The 19,229-nt window shown below is 39.6% G+C and overlaps 1 protein-coding gene and 1 non-coding gene across 2 annotated transcripts in view; one reads left to right on the top strand and one right to left on the bottom strand.

Annotated features, from left to right (window-relative positions):
* LOC126101584 (GTPase-activating protein CdGAPr) overlaps nucleotides 1–19,229 on the bottom strand; it is a 169,815-nt gene that overhangs the window by 35,615 nt on the left and 114,971 nt on the right. The window contains exons 9-14 of the mRNA XM_049912238.1: nucleotides 13,531–13,659; nucleotides 12,499–12,677; nucleotides 12,008–12,261; nucleotides 11,480–11,681; nucleotides 2,933–3,133; nucleotides 1,715–2,816 (exon numbers count right to left, since the gene is read on the bottom strand). Coding sequence (XP_049768195.1) covers nucleotides 1,715–2,816; nucleotides 2,933–3,133; nucleotides 11,480–11,681; nucleotides 12,008–12,261; nucleotides 12,499–12,677; nucleotides 13,531–13,659 — 2,067 coding nt within the window. The remainder of the gene's footprint in view (nucleotides 1–1,714; nucleotides 2,817–2,932; nucleotides 3,134–11,479; nucleotides 11,682–12,007; nucleotides 12,262–12,498; nucleotides 12,678–13,530; nucleotides 13,660–19,229) is intronic.
* LOC126102824 (small nucleolar RNA SNORD72) lies at nucleotides 13,969–14,048 on the top strand. Its single transcript, XR_007523088.1, has one exon. It is a non-coding gene; the product is annotated as a small nucleolar RNA SNORD72 (small nucleolar RNA).

Genomic DNA, 19,229 nt, shown 5'->3' with positions numbered 1-19,229 from the left:
GAAATCTTACCAGGATCGGGCAGAATGTACGTGCAGTATTTTTCAGACAGTATTTCGTTATAGGCAAATACACCATCTACAAAAAGCCAGAGGTTCTTATTAGTATTGTCTGCCAGGTCATTAATATACAGCAACAACAACAAAGGTTCCAATATACTTCCCTGGCACATGACTATAGTTACTTAACCATCTGTTGATGACTCAACATCCAAGATAATATGCTGATCCTCCCTACCAATAAATCCTCAATCCAGTTGTAAATTTTATTTGATACCACATATGATCATAGTTTCATTAAGAAGCTTTGGTGTGGTACGGAGTCAAATTTTTTCAGAATTCAAGAAATACTGTAACCACCTGATTGGCTTTATCCATAGATCTCAGAAAGTCATACGAGAAAGATTTGTGTGAAGTTTAGCATGACTGGTATTTTTAAAATCCACATTTGTTGGCATGCAGGTGGTCATTCTGCTAGAGAGCTCAGGATATGAGAATATACAACGAGAACTTTTTGAGAGAGAAAGATAAAATTGCATACGGTAACCAAAACGCATAAGCATCTGAACGGGGGTCGGGGGAGGGAGGGGGGGGGGGGGGGGGGGGGGTGAGGCAGACAAGTGGCATACACTTGCCCCTCCTGGCCTCTGGAACATGTAGTTTTTATTGCTGCATGAGTCTCATGCTTTTCTAGAAATTCTACTAAAACTCGAGTTCAGTCTAATCCATCATTGCATTGCTGAGCACGGTTGGAAATGTTGTGGTGTTGACAATTACACAAATGTCTGCCTGCATCTGTGTATGTGCAGATGGATATGTGTGTGTGTGCGCGCGAGTGTATACCTGTCCTTTTTTCCCCCTAAGGTAAGTCTTTCCGCTCCCGGGATTGGAATGACTCATTACCCTCTCCCTTAAAACCCACATCCTTTCATCTTTCCCTCTCCTTCCCTCTTTCCTGATGAAGCAACCGTTGGTTGTGAAAGCTTGAATTTTGTGTGTATATTTGTGTGTCTATCAACATGCCAGCTCTTTCATTCGGTAAGTTACATCATCTTTGTTTTTAGATATACAATTACTACACAAGTTAGATTTGTTTGTTTGTTATACTGTTCATGATAAATTGTGGAGTCACTGTGGTTTGACAGTGGTGTTGGCACCATTTTACAATGAAGACAGATGTGAACATTTGCACAATAGTGCCAAAATAGCATCTCTTAACTTTTTGCTGTCGCTTTCTCATGTATGCCCTTACTGCACACTAGCAAGACCAAAATACCTTTGGATCAGATTGGTAGAAAGAAGTTAGGCCACATGAATGCACAGTAGCTACATCAATAAAGCTTTTAAGTGGATTCCAAAAAGTTGTGAAAAAGACTGAGATAAAGACATAATGGAAGATGGATAGATAACACCAAAAAATATGCAGGGCTGTTATGAATGCATACATCTGAAGAACAAAAAATAATGGAAGCGTCTAGAGGTGGCTTGTATTCAGTAGTAGACGTCAAATGGAGGATGTTAATACTTTACCTGCAGTGTAAGAGATGAAAACTCTAAACAAAAAATAAGCAGTCTGATGGACTTATCAAAATATCAGAATAATCATCAATATCTACCAGATACCTGTTGCAAACATTCCACATCACCAAAATCAATTTAACAAATTTTATTTTAAAAAATGCCACCTAGACTTATTTTCAAGTGTCATATCACTAACCTGTTGTTTCCCCAAGTAACTGATTTACTTCATGAACTGATCTTCTTAATGTTTTTACTTGCTGGTACAAATCAATACCATCTGTGACCAAAGGACGTACATCTTCATAAACATGTTCTTCTGGGGCATCTTCATAGAGATCTGTGGGTTTTAGATTTTGCACTTCTTTTACTGGAAGAACGGGTTCATAGTTGTGGATAATGTTCTGGTAGACATTTTCTGAGGTCCTGCTTGGTAAGTTCTGATAAACATTGGAAAATGCAGAATGTAATGGTGAGCCACTTGGGGACACATTTTGATAGACAGCTGTTACTGAAGGCGTCTTTGCCTGTAGGTGATCATTTTCTGCTAAACTACTGCTGCACGATTTTGTTGAACTACTATCACTTCCACACTTATGATTCACACACTGAGGAATATTCTCATATAACCTATCATCTTTGTCACTACTGCAGCTTTCTGAAACTGGGAAAGCCCCAGAACACACTTCACTATTCATATTCCAGTTTGCATCTTTAACTCCTTCTTCACTAGTGATACTGTGTTGTAAAGTAGAAGATTTCTCACTCACATCATCGTAACACGCACTGTTCAACACATTATTTGGCACATCACAAGACAAAGATTTTGCTCTCGATACTTCCTGGTAAATGGTATCACTGTCACTTGCAGCACTGCTGTGCCTATGGGGTGATGCTGTGCTGCTAACATTTTCATATGCATGCTGAGATTTTTCACTTTCAGATTCTTCACAATAGGCACTAAGTGACACATTCTGATAGACGCCAACATCTGCATCACTTTGCGTACTACAGTAGGATTCCGTTAGCCTCCTCCCTGCCAAGTCATCAAAAGTGGTCCCAGGAGATCTCTCGTCACAAGAGCCTTCCTGATGAGTACTACTTGACTTTGTATCAGACATCTCATGATACGTTGGAGATCTTTCATCGCCAGAAGCGTCCCTATATGTGCTGCTAGACCTGGCACTTGACATATCCTGGTACATGCTGGTATGTGGCCTGTCTGGATCAGGTGTCTCAGGACTACTGTCCAGCAGAGGGCGGTAACCAGGTGTTGATGGAGGTGAACTGAGAGGGTGCACCTGCAACAATGTGAACATTCTTTCAGTATAAAAACTGAAAAAAATATATTGAGGAAAGCAAAAAAACAAATATTTTGTTCCACATGAGCAAATGACACCCTAGCCTTTGAACTTACCTCAGCATGCACTGTTACTTGCAAACCACTATTAATACCAACTGCCGAAACAGATTCAGGACTCTGACTGTCAATGTAACGCAGCTCATCGTGTGGAGAACACCCGAGTCGCTGCTCTAAACGAGAGCGCTTCGAACGTGGGGATGGGGGACCTGCTGGTCGCTGCTGTCGCTTTGGGGATGCTTCACCTGCAGCACTCTGCTGTGCAAGAGAAAGTTTTTACATGGTAATTTCATATACAAATGAACACCAAAATTTAAAAATATATAGAGAATATAAATTTTATCTTTAAGCTGCCTACCTATTAACCAGACTGTAGCCAATATGCTATAGTCTCCAATGTGACACTTCTCAATGTACGACAAATATGAAGAGTCAGGAACTTTAGTTAACTTGTCCTTATTATTGTATACTATATATTAATAATATATTAATATATTAATTATTATTATAATTATTATTAATTATAATTATTATTAATTATATTAATATAATAATATATTAATAATTCATTTTCATAGACTGTTACATTGCTACATTTGATTTCTCTGTTATGAGTGTGGATGCTGCTATAGTTACAACAAAACATGCAATTTACAAAAGTTATCTGTTACTTAGGAAAGGATCATTCAGAAAGCAAAGAATGTTTGTCTCCCGGATATTTTCAACTATTCTTCATATAATCACTCAAAAACTAAGGCAGTAGTTACAGTTTGACATTGGTCTATATGATCAGCATATTATATGAGAACTGTTAAAAATTATCCAACTTCTATCTATACAAGCAATCTTTACTCAGATATAATTGTTTGACACTAGTCACCTTCAAAAAAGTAGTCCCTCCACTTCTACTGAGTTAGGTGGTGCAATGATTAGCACACTGGACTCGCATTCAGGATGATTTCCCTAAATCGCTTCAGGCAAATGTCGGGATGGTTCCTAGGCCATGGCTGATTTCCTTCCCCATCCTTCCTTAATCCGAGCTGGTGCTCCGTCTCTAATGACCTCGTGGTCGACAAGACATTAAACACTTATCTCCTCCTCCTCAGCCTTTACACACCTCTCCAAACACTGCTGCCACTGTTGGAAGCACCACTGGAAAGCCTCTTTTGGCATGGTGTGCAGTTGCTCCATTGAATTATGCATAATATCTTCCTTGTTCTGAAACCTGGTCCTTTTCTGAGTCTTTTTCAGTATACAAAAAATGCAGAAGTCACTTGGTGCTACGTCATGGAAATAGGGAGGCTGCAGTCATGTGTGTGTGAGTTGCATTTGTGTGGGTGTGTATGTGTGTGTTTGCCATCTAATTCTGACGCAGGCCTTACTGGCCAAAAGCTACATTTGTGACTGTCTCCTTGTTGTGTGTATCTGCGACTCAGCATCTCCGTTATGTGGTGAGTGACAACTTTCTTTTCACAATATTGTCACATTCCATCCTGGATTTTCCATAGTTTGAAAATCGTGTTTACTTTAGATTTGATGTAAAATCTAATATTTATTCAAACATTCTGTAATTTGCCTGACGACTTGGATACTTGCACTGCATCTCTTAATTATCTCAAAATAACGGAAAATTTCAAAAGCTTGAGGTTCTCTTTATTCATCATTGTCTTCTGCACTCCATGCCTTTCTGATAACTATTGTTTTTCCAGCTATACTTCCTCATACGGAACACTCTCCTGCCTCATAACTGCAATTACAAAGTGAGAAGTCAGATCATCCTTGAGTTGAGAGAACATTATGCAACAGCTAGAATATGAAGTCAGTAGATTCCTTTAATCTTGCTCTTCCATATGTCCCCTTTCATATCCGTGATTATATCAAATCTTTATTGAAAGCTCATTATCTTTTACAAACAATTTAACTTAGTTATGTGGTTCAAATCAAATGTTTTGTATATTGCAACTTGTTACAGTGGAAATAGGTCTCTGCATTTCTACATCCCTGTTTTGATCAATAAACCTCTGTGCACATTTAATTTTGCTTTTCAGACACAGGGTGGTGTGCAAAATGTCATACATGGAAAATTGTTTATGAAAGTTTTAATGAACAAAATATCCTTAAAATGTTCTGCATACCAATGGGACATCACATGGCACCTGAAAGTTTGAGCAGGAAATCTAGAATAATGTTGCTGTACGAGAACAAGCTCCATCTTGCATGAGCTACTGTGTTTCAATTGATAATCATGTTGCGTAAGTTGCAGAAGGAAATTGTTCAGAAACATCTCCACGTATTCCACACTGTTAACAGTGTCACTGAAGAATATTGGCCCAGTGATTCCACAGCTGGAAATGGCAGCCCACAAATTCACTTCTTCGCCATAATTTTCAGTCTCATGTACAACAACAGAAGTTTCTCATGCCTAAAATCTGATGTTCTGCCTATTGATACTACTGTTCAGATGAATCATCATCAGAGAACCACGAGCCACGAATCACGGCATCATCATTTGTAACAGGCAAAGTTTGTGCAACACCGTCATTTTGCATGGGAATAACTTCATGACAGCATGAAGACTCTCTGAAGAAAACAGCGTGAGATGCCTATCTCAGCTGAAGCTCGCCTTGTGGATTTCCTAGGATTTCATGTCAAAGCCACTCTTACACTGTACACAGTTCACTTGCAGGCCTGTGGTCCTGCATTGGTACATTTAAGTTTTGAGATTATAGTGTGAGTGAACTCACTGCTCTCGCCTTATTTCCACTCCGCAATGATTACACAGAACATGACTTGTTATATAAAAATACTTTATTCCATAAAAATTTTACAAGGTGCCCGCAAGCTGCAGCCCTACGCTGGTGAAGACATACGTATGCTCACTACAGAGTCCCCAGGCTACCTGTTAATCTAACACACGGTGAGATATAATGCACTCTGCTCAATGCAGCACTTGGCAGGCTGCGACATACAACTGCGCCCACTGTATGGTCTTCATGCACCTATTCTAACACGTTAGACAACACAATCTACTCAGGTGCTTACCTAGTTCAGACTCATCTGCTCACTGCGGATTCTCCCAGGTAACTGTCACACCCGCTCACTGTGGGCCCTCAGCAATGCCTGCCTGCCCTGAACAAAGGGACAGGTAGGTGCTCAGAAGTGCAGTTGTGAAGTTCCTAATATGGAGCAGCTTACACTGGGTAAGCTGACCACTCCAGTTTGCTAGATTCGGCACTAGATGCCACTAGGAGTGGCAAAAGTGAGGGACAAACCTCAACACGCAGCTTCAGTATTCCCTGAAGTACAGACTGTGTTGTCACAAGATCACGTTTGCTCTAAAATACTACTGTCAGATTCAAATTTTGTGGTTAGTCTATACATTGGCTGTCTTGTATGAAAATGAACATGAAAATGTTCCTGAATCTCTACTACACTCTTTGATTCAATGTAAAATAATACAGCCTACACTTTCTGTTCTAGAGTCAATTGGTCTTTGTCTGCCACTTTACTAAACTGAAGTGGTGGCGACACGCATGCAGCATACTGACCAGTACTGTCTTCTTGTCAACCATGCACAAACTATGGCTTCTCGTCAAAATATTACAAGGTTGACAACCAGCAAATAAAATATTTATTCAACAGTATCAATGTATGACATTTTGTGCATGCTTATGAACAACTGGCTGTGCATACTAATGTCCGATTTTTATAGGCATTTCGATAGCTTTGTGAAACTTTTGCAATCAATAGAGTCATTCAGCTGCAGAACCTTTCCATTTTGAATATTTTTTAGACTCTTAATGATTAATAAAAACAGTTGTGACTGTCAGTGGCTGAAGAGTAACAACTGCGGCAAAGAAGTTGCAGTGTTCAAAAATATGTGCACCACTCTGTGGTTTAAGTTGTTTTACTCTATGCCACGTGATCTACCATCATCATCCACACAATTCTCTCTCCTTTCTGACCCAGTCTTCTCCTCCCTTCCTGACGAATTCCAACACTCCCTCAATCCATATGTCTCTCAGTCTTTCTGTAGATCTCTCGCCTCCAAATTTCATTTAATGTAACCATCTTGCTACCCTGCAAATTCCCATTCTTTTAACATGTCCATACCACCTAAATATTGTTTGTATCTATAATGCATTTTATTGGGGGTTATTCTTGACATATGGACTAGCATGACATTTTTCATTAGAGAAACAAGCACTGGAGAAATGAAAGAACCCAGTACTACCGTACACTAAAATACAGGAAACTGTTATAAAAACCTCTGTCTAAACAGAAATAGCCAATCAAAAATACTAATCACAATGGATAATTACATACATAAAATCATGCAGTTAATCCATGAGCTTCAGTAGTAGGTTCTGTTTGATCTAATACAGACTAGGCAAGGTACTGTAACTACGAGAGGTAAGTATTTAACTGCTTTTGCAACAATAAATTCAAATCACACTGACCTTACAGTCTCACCTGGCACATTGTTTAGGTAATAGAATAGACTTTCAACTCAGTTCAAAATATATGGGGCATTTTGGTCATTTCAGATGTGACTGTGCTAATGAATAATCATCCCAACATCCAAAACTGCAGCTCAGTGAATAAGAAAACTAAGCAAACATGTATGAGAGTTATACAGTTATCTGTAATATGCAAACAAAATATTAAAAAATGTACCTTTCCTTCTTACAGTCCTTCTGATCAAATTCCACTGTAAAGTTAGACAGTAAATTTGTAAAACTAAAACACTCTGAAAATGTCATGAGACCATCTCAAGTTTGCACCATACTTTTCAAGTAGTTTCTCTAGAAATCTTTCTATGCTCTCAACAGATGATATCCTGGCCATAATTCTCAAAGAGAGAAAATTGCAACGATTTTCACCAGACAACAGAGATCCAGTTTGGTACGGTTTACACACACTAACTCATCAATGTCAGCAAAGGCTCCTAGCATGCCTAGGTATTGGCTCAGAAAAACTAGTAGCCTACTAACATCTAGCAGCAGTTCCTGGCTCTGTTAAAATCTGTTTTTAGCCACAAGCCATGGAAATTCCAGTCTGTCGGAATCACCTTATGTATACAGCAATGATGAGAATTCCTTGTGGACAAAGAGTTTCAATGAAGATGTATACAAATACATGTATAGAATCTGCATCAATGTTCCTTGCTCTATAGCCTTTGACAATCTTGAATACGATCAGTTCCTCTTGTAGACCATGCCTGACATTGCCCAATTATTTACCTCACAGGTCACTTTTTCCAAGCCAATGAAAGGACCAACAAATAAACATCTCAAACAATGAAAAATCCAGGATTGAATGCAACAATGGAAAGTTGCTACTCACCACACAGTATCTCCACTGAGTCGCAGATAGGCATAACAACAAAAAGACTGCCACAATATCCACTTTCACACACACACACACACACACACACACACACACCAAAGGCACTGATGGCCGAAAGCTTATATTCTGACAGTCTTTTTGTTATGCCTATCTGTGACTCAGCATCTCTGCTATGTGGTAAATAAACACTTCAGTTACATTATATGAACAGTTTTCTGTTCAGTGAACGTAGCTAACATAATCTACATCATTGTGGAAAACAATGAGTATTTATTAACATTGTAATAAAAGAATCAATATTCACTTACTTCATGTGGCAGCAAATGAGCCATCACCTACCTCTGTGGCCAAACATGGGAATTAATAAATTTTCATCAAAAGGAACATAATCCCACATACTTGTGGTGTAACGAATTTTCTTAACCCTAATTTAGCCAGAAGATTGAGGTGACAGCTGATCTCTTACCAGTATCGCACTCAGCTAGTCCGAAGTAGAAAAGTGATCTCAATCTACCTGTTGGTTGCAATCAGATCCTTTGTGAGAGGAATACAATGTATCCTTGCTCTAAATATTTCCTTTTCCACTCTTATTTTTCTCATCAACAATAGCACAGTGTATTTGTTACTGTCATCTTAACAGTTAGTTATCTGACACAGTACTTGTCTTCAGAAACATTCAAACCATGCTGTGAATCACATGCTCTTCCCTTATTTGCATTTTGTTACTTTTAACTGTAACGAGCATCATTCAGTACACACAGATCAATCAAAATGCATGGTGAGAGAAATAGTAATGCACTATTCACAGTAATTCAATAATGATAATGAACATAAAAGAGAAATTTTTTATGGCAGCAGCATTGGTCCTTTACCAGCTGGTGTACAACTATTTCTTGTTTTTGGTTGTTTCAGGTAAGTCACTAAACAAGTAATCAACACGACATAATAGTTCACCCGCCAGTGATAAATCCCTCTACAAATCCAAGAATAAATCAGCTACATCAATTTACAGTAAGTGCTTGCCAGTCTATAGAAGCAAAACAATGAATTGAGATGAAGTATTTCTGGGGCTTAAGAGGTTTTAGGGTGTTAACCACCACATTACAAATCAGCCACATGTCAATAAACTGTCACCCTTCATGACAAATGATAAAGCATCAGTCACTGACGAACTCATCCAAAATGATAGAAGCATCATCATAAGACAGATTATTGACTAAACAAGTATGTCAGAAGTATGCTGGTTAATGCTAATCACATAATTCACAAACCTAAAATATGTGCTCAATGTGTGCTACAGTTTTTTTACAAGGGAGATGACACAATTCAGAAATAAATGCGAGTGATGACCCTCTGCAAAGACTGTGCATTATGCTTTTTTGTGTTCGTCATGTGTGAGACTGGAAGCATTCAGGTTCTGACTGTCAAGATGACAATAACAAACACACTGTACTGTTGTCGTTGAGGAAAATAAGAGTGGACAAGGTAAAATTTAGAGCAAGGATACAGCTTAATCTTCTCACAAAGGATCTGATTGCAACAAACAGGTAGATTGAGATCATTTTTCTACTTTAGATTAGCTGAGCAAGATATTGCTGAGAGATCTTTTGTATGCTCATAATATACTGTCAAGTTCTCTGTCAGATCACACAATAAATTGGTGATAAAATTATTTTAGGATCATAGAGGGGTCACTACCATACATGTTCTGCTACGTTGAACAATCTGTATCAAATGAAAACATTGTTCACCAGTAGAAAAACTACAGCATATCTCGCAAACAAGGGTGGCTGTTAGAAACATCAAGCTACATGACAAAAATAAAAAATCTCATGAAAATTTGGAATACAGGTGGGCAACCAATGGACTGCAGGCTGGATCTACTCCGTGTTTGGTTTCAATCATGACCGCGGAAGAAATATGAGGAAGGAAGAGCAAGGCACCCACACTGTACTTATTTAGTGCTGCAGAAACAATCCACACTTATGCAGTCAGTCATCATTTTTGACAAATATTTAAAAAATACTTGCTATTAGTGTTTGTGGATATCAATACACCAAATTTCAAACACTTGAATGAGCTGCTTGTAGCCAAAAATCACAATGTTGCTCCTAATTGCTTGTTGACTGGAATTGCCTACCTCATTGCTGTATTTTGTTGTTCTATCCTTTCTCATTTTAACATTAATAAATAATTCTTGACTGTTGTGGATTTATTAAAACACTGCAACTGTTAAAATTGACAGTAATGAATAAGTGCAACAGATACTTTTATATGCATTTATTTTTCTATGATGACATTTCAAGACACCTGGCACCCTATCTCCAGATGTTTACATTTATGTATGTGTCATCAACAGATTCTTTACCAAGGGCATTGCAGAATTTTCCAATGGAAGCTTTTAAGACAGTTAATGTAAAACGTTGCAAGTACAGAAAAAATGTTCACAATGCATAAACAAATGTAAACATCTAAAGAAGTGAAGAGAAATTGAATGTACTCGGAAAAAAGCATGTTTCGAGGCATAATTCACTGGTGTGGCTTGTCAGGAGATGGGTGCCATTCATATTGGTATGTTAACCCATAAATGTTAACAACAGGGTAATGATCAAGCTTAAGAGTTTTATGATGATGGATTCCTGTCATGGAAGCAAAGATGGATGCAGTGCAAAGAATCTATAGGATCATATACTGAGCACCATTCCCGAAAGTCCAGAGTTTCTGCTTATGATATTATATTTCTCTGGTGGTTACTATTGCTGAGCAACAGTGGATAATGAGTTGCTCACTGCCAATCTTGATACTAAATACATTAGTGTAACAAGTGTCAGTAAGAGCCTTCTTATTCTGCAACACAAATGCCGATTTTTATATATATACACTACTGCTAAACTTCACACACTAGCAACAATAACATATTATAGAAACCTAATCACAACCTACTACAACAACAACAACAGAAATTCCAGGAAACTTTCACAAGTCAAAAATGACCATCAATAAATAAGTTCATACTGACATGTTAAACTGGAATTTCCTCGACAACAAATTTATGTGAATTGGAAGGAGAGGTTGCTACATAATATTACACCACATATCTGGCTACAATGGGCTGTCAAGATGCTCAAAGAGGTTAAAAATTCATGGGGCAGGCAGTTTACAAATTAACTGGTATTAATGCAGGGTTAACTCACTGTTGACACTGCTAGCCTACACTACACAGGGAGGGGCAGGTAGGTTGCCTGTCCTACTCACCCCCCTCCTGAGGGCAGCCCCTGGCCAGATACGAGGCGAGCCCTGGGAGACCAGGCTCCCACTACCCACCGACAGCAACGTCTCGTCCTCTGAGAAGATGCGCATTTCCGTTTCCTCCAGTTCAAAGTTCAGTTGAATTTCACTCAGGTCCAAAGAAGAAGAGAAGTGTTCCTCTCGCTCCTCTTCTGCTAGCCTCGATGGCCTGTAACGTTCAAAATGTTAAGCTTAAAAAGTTTTAATTGTGAGGCTGAACAAATATTGAATTCTGTTTTGCCCACAGGTATTGTCGAGTGGATGAGTAGTTATTTTGCTCCACATAATAGGACAGTAATAACTAAAATAGCAAAATAAAGAAATTGCCACTCAACTAAACAACACAAAATACCTCCAGCTGCATACATGAAATAACAAATTACTATTATTATCTCTGCTTATAGAGTCAACATTTTAGTGCCAAACAACACAAGTTTTTAAGGATACACAGTGGATTTTAACAAAAACAAATAATTAGCATTGTTTTGTACATACCTAGCATGTGCACGAGTACGTGCTGGGGTCTCTGCCAACTGATCAAAGTATGAATCGTGTGAAACAGAGCGGCTATGACCACCAGCCCTAACAAGATCCTCAGGTACTCCTGCCGTCGGGGCTTGCAGTGGGAGATCTGTATCTGTCACTGCAGCAGAATTTCGACTCGACGAGTTGGCCAATGACTCCGCACTCTTTACAGGTCGCAAGCGTCGCCTTCCCACTGACAAATCTGCTTCCGTTACTGCAGTTGTCTGGAACATAAACATCTTCTAACTGTGAGGATGACAACCAATTTACACAGCAAACGAACAATAGTTTTCATATAATACAGCAATATTCTGGATTATAAACAATAACACATTTTCATGACATCACTTTCACTGCACCAAGTTTGAAAAACAAGTGCAGCATGATTTTTTAAAGTCAATGGTTGCATTTTGTGTGTAAACTTTATGCCTTTAGTTAATTTTTTTTTTCAAAATAATTACCTGATTGAGACCTAAATCAGATGGCGTAGTTGCTTTTCCAGTCTTGCGGCCTGATTTACTGAAAAAGGACTTCCATCCAAGAGGTGACCTTTTGGAACCAGATCGCTTACGAGCTGAGCCACCACCAGGGAGCTCAATGACAGTGTGGTATTTGGCAGGAAGGCTGGCTGGTCCTCCACCTGTTTCATCAAATTCACATAAAGTACTGGGTTGTTGCATGTACATAATGATACTTTCTTTTATGCAAATTTTTACTAATAAGGCCAGTAGCTTTTAACTATTGTAACAGACATTGTAAATAATTCAAGAGTAAAGGTAACAACACACTGAATATTAGAGGTGTTGAGTCATACACAGGCACATAAACAAGAGTGAAAACTTCGCTAGCTTTTGGAAAAATCCTTTTTCAAGCTAGAGTACACACAAACACACACACACACACACACACACACACACACACACACACACACACACCAGCACCACCACCACCACCACCACCACCTGATACAACCACTCAAGTTGCAGGACTACAGTCCCAGCAGAGTGTATTCAGCTACCAACATTTTGCTGTATAGGTGTGTGTTGTTTCAGTAATTCCAACAGATAACATGAGCCTACATAAATATTTTCATTAGAAGAACTCTTAGGTTTTATTGAATAATAATATATTTTACAGGTCCTATTGCCAGACCACATTTAAAGAAGATTAACACAAAACAGTATGCATGCTGTATGTGGCAACACTTAATGAATGGGAATCTATATTTTCTATTATTACAATACACTGTAGTGTGAATTCTAAATTAATAGTATTTTTAACAAAAAATGACAAGGTGCACAAAATATTTTCCAAGCAATTTCTAAGGACGAAATAATATTTTACTATTACACTGCAAGTGGTAGATACTAATTCTTGTACATTTCTTTTATGAGTTCAATTTTAATAAGCAGACTTGCTATGTGTTACAACAACAACCCCATGCAGAAGCTTCGAATTTCTCGGACAAGTTTGAGAAATGAACTGCAACTTACCTACTTCAATGTACTCTGGTTCTCCCTTTCCAGATGACATCAAAGCTCGTGATCGAGCTTCCTCCAAGGATAGTAATTTTGTAGGAGTAGAGATAGCAAGACTCTTAGGCCGACTTCGCCTTCCTGGAACTAGCAAAAATCTGCATTATTGTTAATAGTTCTCAAAATCATTCAGTTAGATGGTTTTGTTATGTGGCATAAAACTTTTTTCTCTCTGTGGATTATAAACTGAATTGAACAGCCACAGCATCTGAGATTCTGTCAATGCTCATTTCAATATTCCAGCATTTTGCATGTCCCTAACTATTATTATCTGGGAATTTAAGTCTTGGACACATATTTCCAGCTATCCAGGATAATTGCAGTATACTTCCGTAACTGAGGAGCATTTTTTTTCAAAACTTGATAAATGCAATAGGTACAGTTTTTCATAAAATGAGCTTTTCTGTTTTCACCTAGATAGATATGTTTGAGCATTTGAATTTTTAAATGATTTCTACATCTCACTGAGAGTAACAAAGCTCTGTAATGAAGCATATTAAAATTTAATTTTTATAACATTATATTATGGTGTAATAATATTATGAAAAGGATAGGTGCAACTTACCATATAACAGAGATGCCGAGTCATAGAAAGGCACAGCAAAAAGACTATCACAAAATAAGCTTTCGGTCAACAAAGCCTCTGTCAAAAACTTATTACACACACACACACACACACACACAAAATCACTGTCTCTGGCAGCTGAAGCCAGAGTATGACCAGTAGCAGCAGCAAATGATGGGAGAGGCAACTGGGTGCAGTTAAGGAAGAGGCTGGGATGGGGAGGGGGAAGTACAGCAAGGTAGGGTGGGGGATGGTGAATTGCTGCTGGGGAGCATGCAGGGACAAGGTGAGGAAAGGATATGGCGGCTTGGCAGCTAGGTGCAGTTGGGAGGTTAGATGGACAGCAGGGAAGAGAGGGCAGAGGGGGGGGGGAGGGCTAATGGAAAAGGAGAGAAGTAAAAAGACTGGCTGCATTGCTGGGATAGAGGGCTGTGTAGTGCTGGAATGTGAACAGAGAAGGGGCTAGATGACTAACAAAGGTTGAGGCCAGGAGGGTTACGGGAACATCGGATATATTGCAGGGGAAGTTCCCACCTGCAAATCAGAAAAGCTGGTGTTGGTGCAAAGGATCCATATGCCACAGGCTGTGAAGCAGTCACTGAAATGAAGGATGTCATGTTGGGTGACATGCTCAGCAACAGAGTGGTCCATTGTTTCTTGGCCACAGTTTGTCGGTGGCCTTTTATGACAACAGACAGCATATTGGTTGTCATGCCCATGTAGAATGCAGCACAGACACAGTACTTACAGCTTAGCTGGTAGATCACACAACTGATTTCACACGCAGCCCTGCCTTTGATGGGATATGTGATATTTATATTACGTTATATTAAAGTGTGATTTTTCCAGTTTTTTTTTCAAAAGCCAATAAATGCTTATAATTATTGCTTGTATCAGTTATGTTGCCTTCTTTAATTCTGTGTGGTTTTTTCCACAGCTGATATTTTTATGTGCTGTAGTGTTTATTATATGTCTGCATTGTTGTAAAATGTCAAACAATGGAAAATCTATGAAGGAATGTATAATATTATGAAAAGGTATGTTGCTATCAGCATATAGCGTAGACACTGAGTCGCAGATAGGTACAACAAAAAGACTGTCACAAATAAAGCTTTCAGTCATTGAGGCCTTTATCAACAATAGATGTACACACACACACACACACACACACACACACACACACACACACACACACACACACACACACGCAAATGTAGTTGTGTGTGTGAGTTGCATTTGCGTGCTTGTGTGTGTGTGACTGTGTCTACGTCTATTGTTGACGAAGGCCTCAATAGCCGAAAGCTTTATTTGTGACAGTCTTTTTGTTGTGCCTATCTGGGACTCAGCATCTCTGCTATGCGGTGAGCAGCAGCTTTCCTTTTCATAGTACTGTCGTAAAATGTGTATTTTTGTACATATTGTTATATATAGCATTTTATATTTATAGTTTTTGACTTTATTGAGAACACAAACAATAATAATAAATGTGATTCTTCAGTTTCTCCCCACGTATTTCTTACTCGAACAGTCCACAGGTGTACTGCCAGTCCATAGTGTCCAACAGGCACAATATTCGGCGATCAGACATGTCGCCATCGTCAGGTGCGCTGACGAACTGAGCTCCTGATGGCGGGTAGCCATCTTAAATCCTCTCCCCTAGTGAGGCGTTCTCTCCACAGTCTGCGCCTGCACATCAGCGGTCGGTGAGATGCTGGCGTTGGTGTCTGTGGTGGCATCGGTGTAATTGGCTCGTCCGCCCCACTCGCCCGTTTGTTTCCTTTGCTAAGTGTCTTTTTAATTAGACTCAATGCTGGTTCCCATGCCCTGCTGAGGTTGTAGCTACAATCTTGGTTGATGAGTCCGTCTTGGTACGATTTTTGATGGCCCCTCTAACGACGCTGTCCCAGTATTTAGATGTCTGTCCCATGACCCTGGTAAGTTGGTATTCCATTTCATGATTTTTCGACAAATGGTGCTCTGCGACTACCGACTTGTTCGGGTACCCAAGTCGAGTGTGCCTCTGATGTTCTCTGCAATGATCTTCAATAGTGCGCACTGTCTGTCCAATATAAGTCTCACTACATTGACACGGAATCTGGTATATGCTGGCCTTCTGCAAACTGAGATCATCTTTGACACTTCCCAATAATGCTCGCATTTTATTTGGTGGGCAAAAGACAGTTCCTACTCGATGTTTCCTCAATATTTGTCCTATTTTCCCCGATAGTGCACCAGTATATGGTACATAGGTAGTGGCTCTCTCTATCTCCGTGACTTCTACAGTCTCCAAATTTGCAAGCAGATAGCTGCCACCACCCTGCACAGAGGAATGGGGTGCTAAAAACACTGGTGCATCGGGCATGCACCATCTCTGACACAGTGAGTCTACCCCAAGAGCTGGAACACCTCAAAACTGTATTCCGGAAAAATGGGTACTCAGAATGGCAGATCACATGCGCTCTCCTCCCCACCTCTACAGTACAGCATGTGAAGACAGAATGTACCATATACTGGCGCACTATCAGGGAAAATAGGATGAATATTGAGGAAACACCAAGTAGGAACTGTCTTTTGCCCACCCAATAAAATGCGAGCATTATTGGGAAGTGTCAAAGACGATCTTGGTTTGCGGAAGGCCGGCATATACCAGATTCTGTGTCAATGTGGGAAGACTTATATTGGACACACAGTGTGCACCATCAAAGATCATTGCCGAGAACATCAGAGGCACACTCGACTTGGGTACCCCAACAAGTCAGTAGTCGCAGAGCACTGTTAGTCCAAAAATCATGAAATGGAGTACCGACTTACCAGGGTCTTGGCTCAGACATCTAAATACTGGGACAGCATCGTTAGAGGGGCCATAGAAATTCGTACCATGGACGGACTCATCAACCGAGAGTGTGGCTACAACTTCAGCAGGGCATGGGAACCAGCACTGAGTCTAATTAAAAAGACACTCAGCAAAGGAAACGAATGGGCGACTGGGGCGGACAAGGCAATTACACCGACGCCACTATTCCTTTTTCTAATAGTACACTTCACTGGCGATGTTTTCTTCCTTTCTGCATTCTGGGTATCCACTTCTCTGTGCCGAGGTGAAGAAATTTTAGCAGAAACTTATCTTGATCCATTTTATTTAATGACATCATGTGGTGATGAAAATGAGAAACAACTTCATAGCAGAGTTCAGCAACTTTGCATTCTTTCATTCCTGTAGCTTTTGAAGGTGAAACCTCAAGTCCATGATAGCCTTTAATGATAGGTTTGTTTTTAAACTTTTTGCTTTGTGTTTCAGGTCGATGTAAGCTGGTCTTGAATCAGGATTTTCACTCATCAGAACAATCATTGACCTGTACGCCATTTTCAGAATCACAACGCTCATCATCCATTCTGCTTCCACTTGCAATACTTCTTTGTAGATGTACAAGTGAGCATCAAGCAAATACTTGTCTAAAAGTAAGCTGCGGGTGTTCCGATGACAATGAAGTCTGCTTGCAACACTACTCCCACCAGTTCATATCGTTACAACAATAACACCACTTAAAGCAACCAGTGTACTCCATTATTGTTAACAGCTTGGTGCAGAAAGATGGAAAGAGAGCTGAGACATGAAAGAGTAATTATATTGCATTTGTCGACTTTTGCTATAACTGTAAGAATGTATATATCATGTTTTGCTGAAACCTTGTGATTCGAAGTGTTCATATACATGGCAATGGTCGATTTTTGCTAAGGCTTGGTTTAGGGGTTGATGTAAAAGGTCAGAATTATGCCATTACCACACCTAACTCAATTTTGAAATTTTTTTGCACATATCAAGTTTTGAAAAAAACGCTCCTCAATTGGCAATTGAAGTTATACAGCCTTAACTGATAAGAATAAATATGCCACTTATATGCAAATTGCTGAATATTGATTACGTTATTTTTTGTGTTGTATTTCTCTCTTTACCTTATGATCAAAATATTTAAAAGTGTTCAAAACAACCATTATGTGGTGTCACCGCCAGACACCACACTTGCTAGGTGGTAGCCTTTAAATCGGTCGCGGTCCGCTAGTATACGTCGGACCCGCGTGTCACCACTGTCAGTGATTGCAGACCGAGCGCCGCCACACGGCAGGTCTAGAGAGAGACTTCCTAACACTCGCCCCAGTTGCACAGCCGACTTTGCTAGCGATGGTTCACTGACAAATTATGCTCTCATTTGCCGAGATGATAGTTAGCATAGCCTTCAGCTACGTCATTTGCTACGACCTAGCAAGGCGCCATTATCATTTGCTATTTATCTTGTGATGCATGTACCGTCAGACCGATGTTCACCAATTATGAATTAAAGTTAAGTATTCCAGCAGCAACGTACCTTATTGGCTATGTTAATTACATTGTCCTGTTCCAGACCTCACGTCAGCCTGCGTGAGCTTAAACGCGTGCTTTTCGGCTACCAATCATAGTGGCTTTGGCTGTCTTGCCAAGTCACAACACATTAGATTTTAATTTTAAAAACCAACAGCCTCAGTTGCAAAGTTTACCGAGATTTACCTAGGTTTCAGTTGGGATAATCCAACCTTCTTCACAATAAAAGTAACTACTGTTGTCCATTAGGCATCGTCAAGCTAAAACTACAAATCCATAAATTATCGTCAGACTGTAAAAACTTATCTGAAACTGCCTTGGCCCCACTTTGCGACCTCAATGCGGCAGCCACGAGTGCTGTACTGGAACTGTCCATAGCGTCACGAGGCCCGCCTAGGTCGACACAATACCTTGCGCCTGCTCGTAAACTGTGTGATGGGTACTTGTTGGGACAAGACGTGAACCTAACCCCTGACCTTGAATTTACTAGTAAAGTGAAATAAAAGGTATAGCTGAGGAAAAGGGCGTATATGTTATCCTGTGCAGAACGTACTTAGATTGACTGTCTTAACATTTATGAAGTATTCGTTGGTCATGATATGAGGAAGACATCACGTGCTTACAACGTATGGCCTGTCTAGGAAAATTTTGTGCTTAAGCATGAAGTTTAATCACCTAAAAAGAACTTAGGAGTGGGAAGGATAATATAAAGCCAACATCGTTATTATTATGCCT

The sequence above is a fragment of the Schistocerca cancellata genome, chromosome 9, assembly GCF_023864275.1.
Source record: "Schistocerca cancellata isolate TAMUIC-IGC-003103 chromosome 9, iqSchCanc2.1, whole genome shotgun sequence".
NCBI classification, from domain to species: domain Eukaryota; kingdom Metazoa; phylum Arthropoda; class Insecta; order Orthoptera; family Acrididae; genus Schistocerca; species Schistocerca cancellata.
The sequence above is the reverse complement of the archived record's forward strand: the minus strand, read 5'-3'. Positions and strand labels throughout refer to the sequence as shown.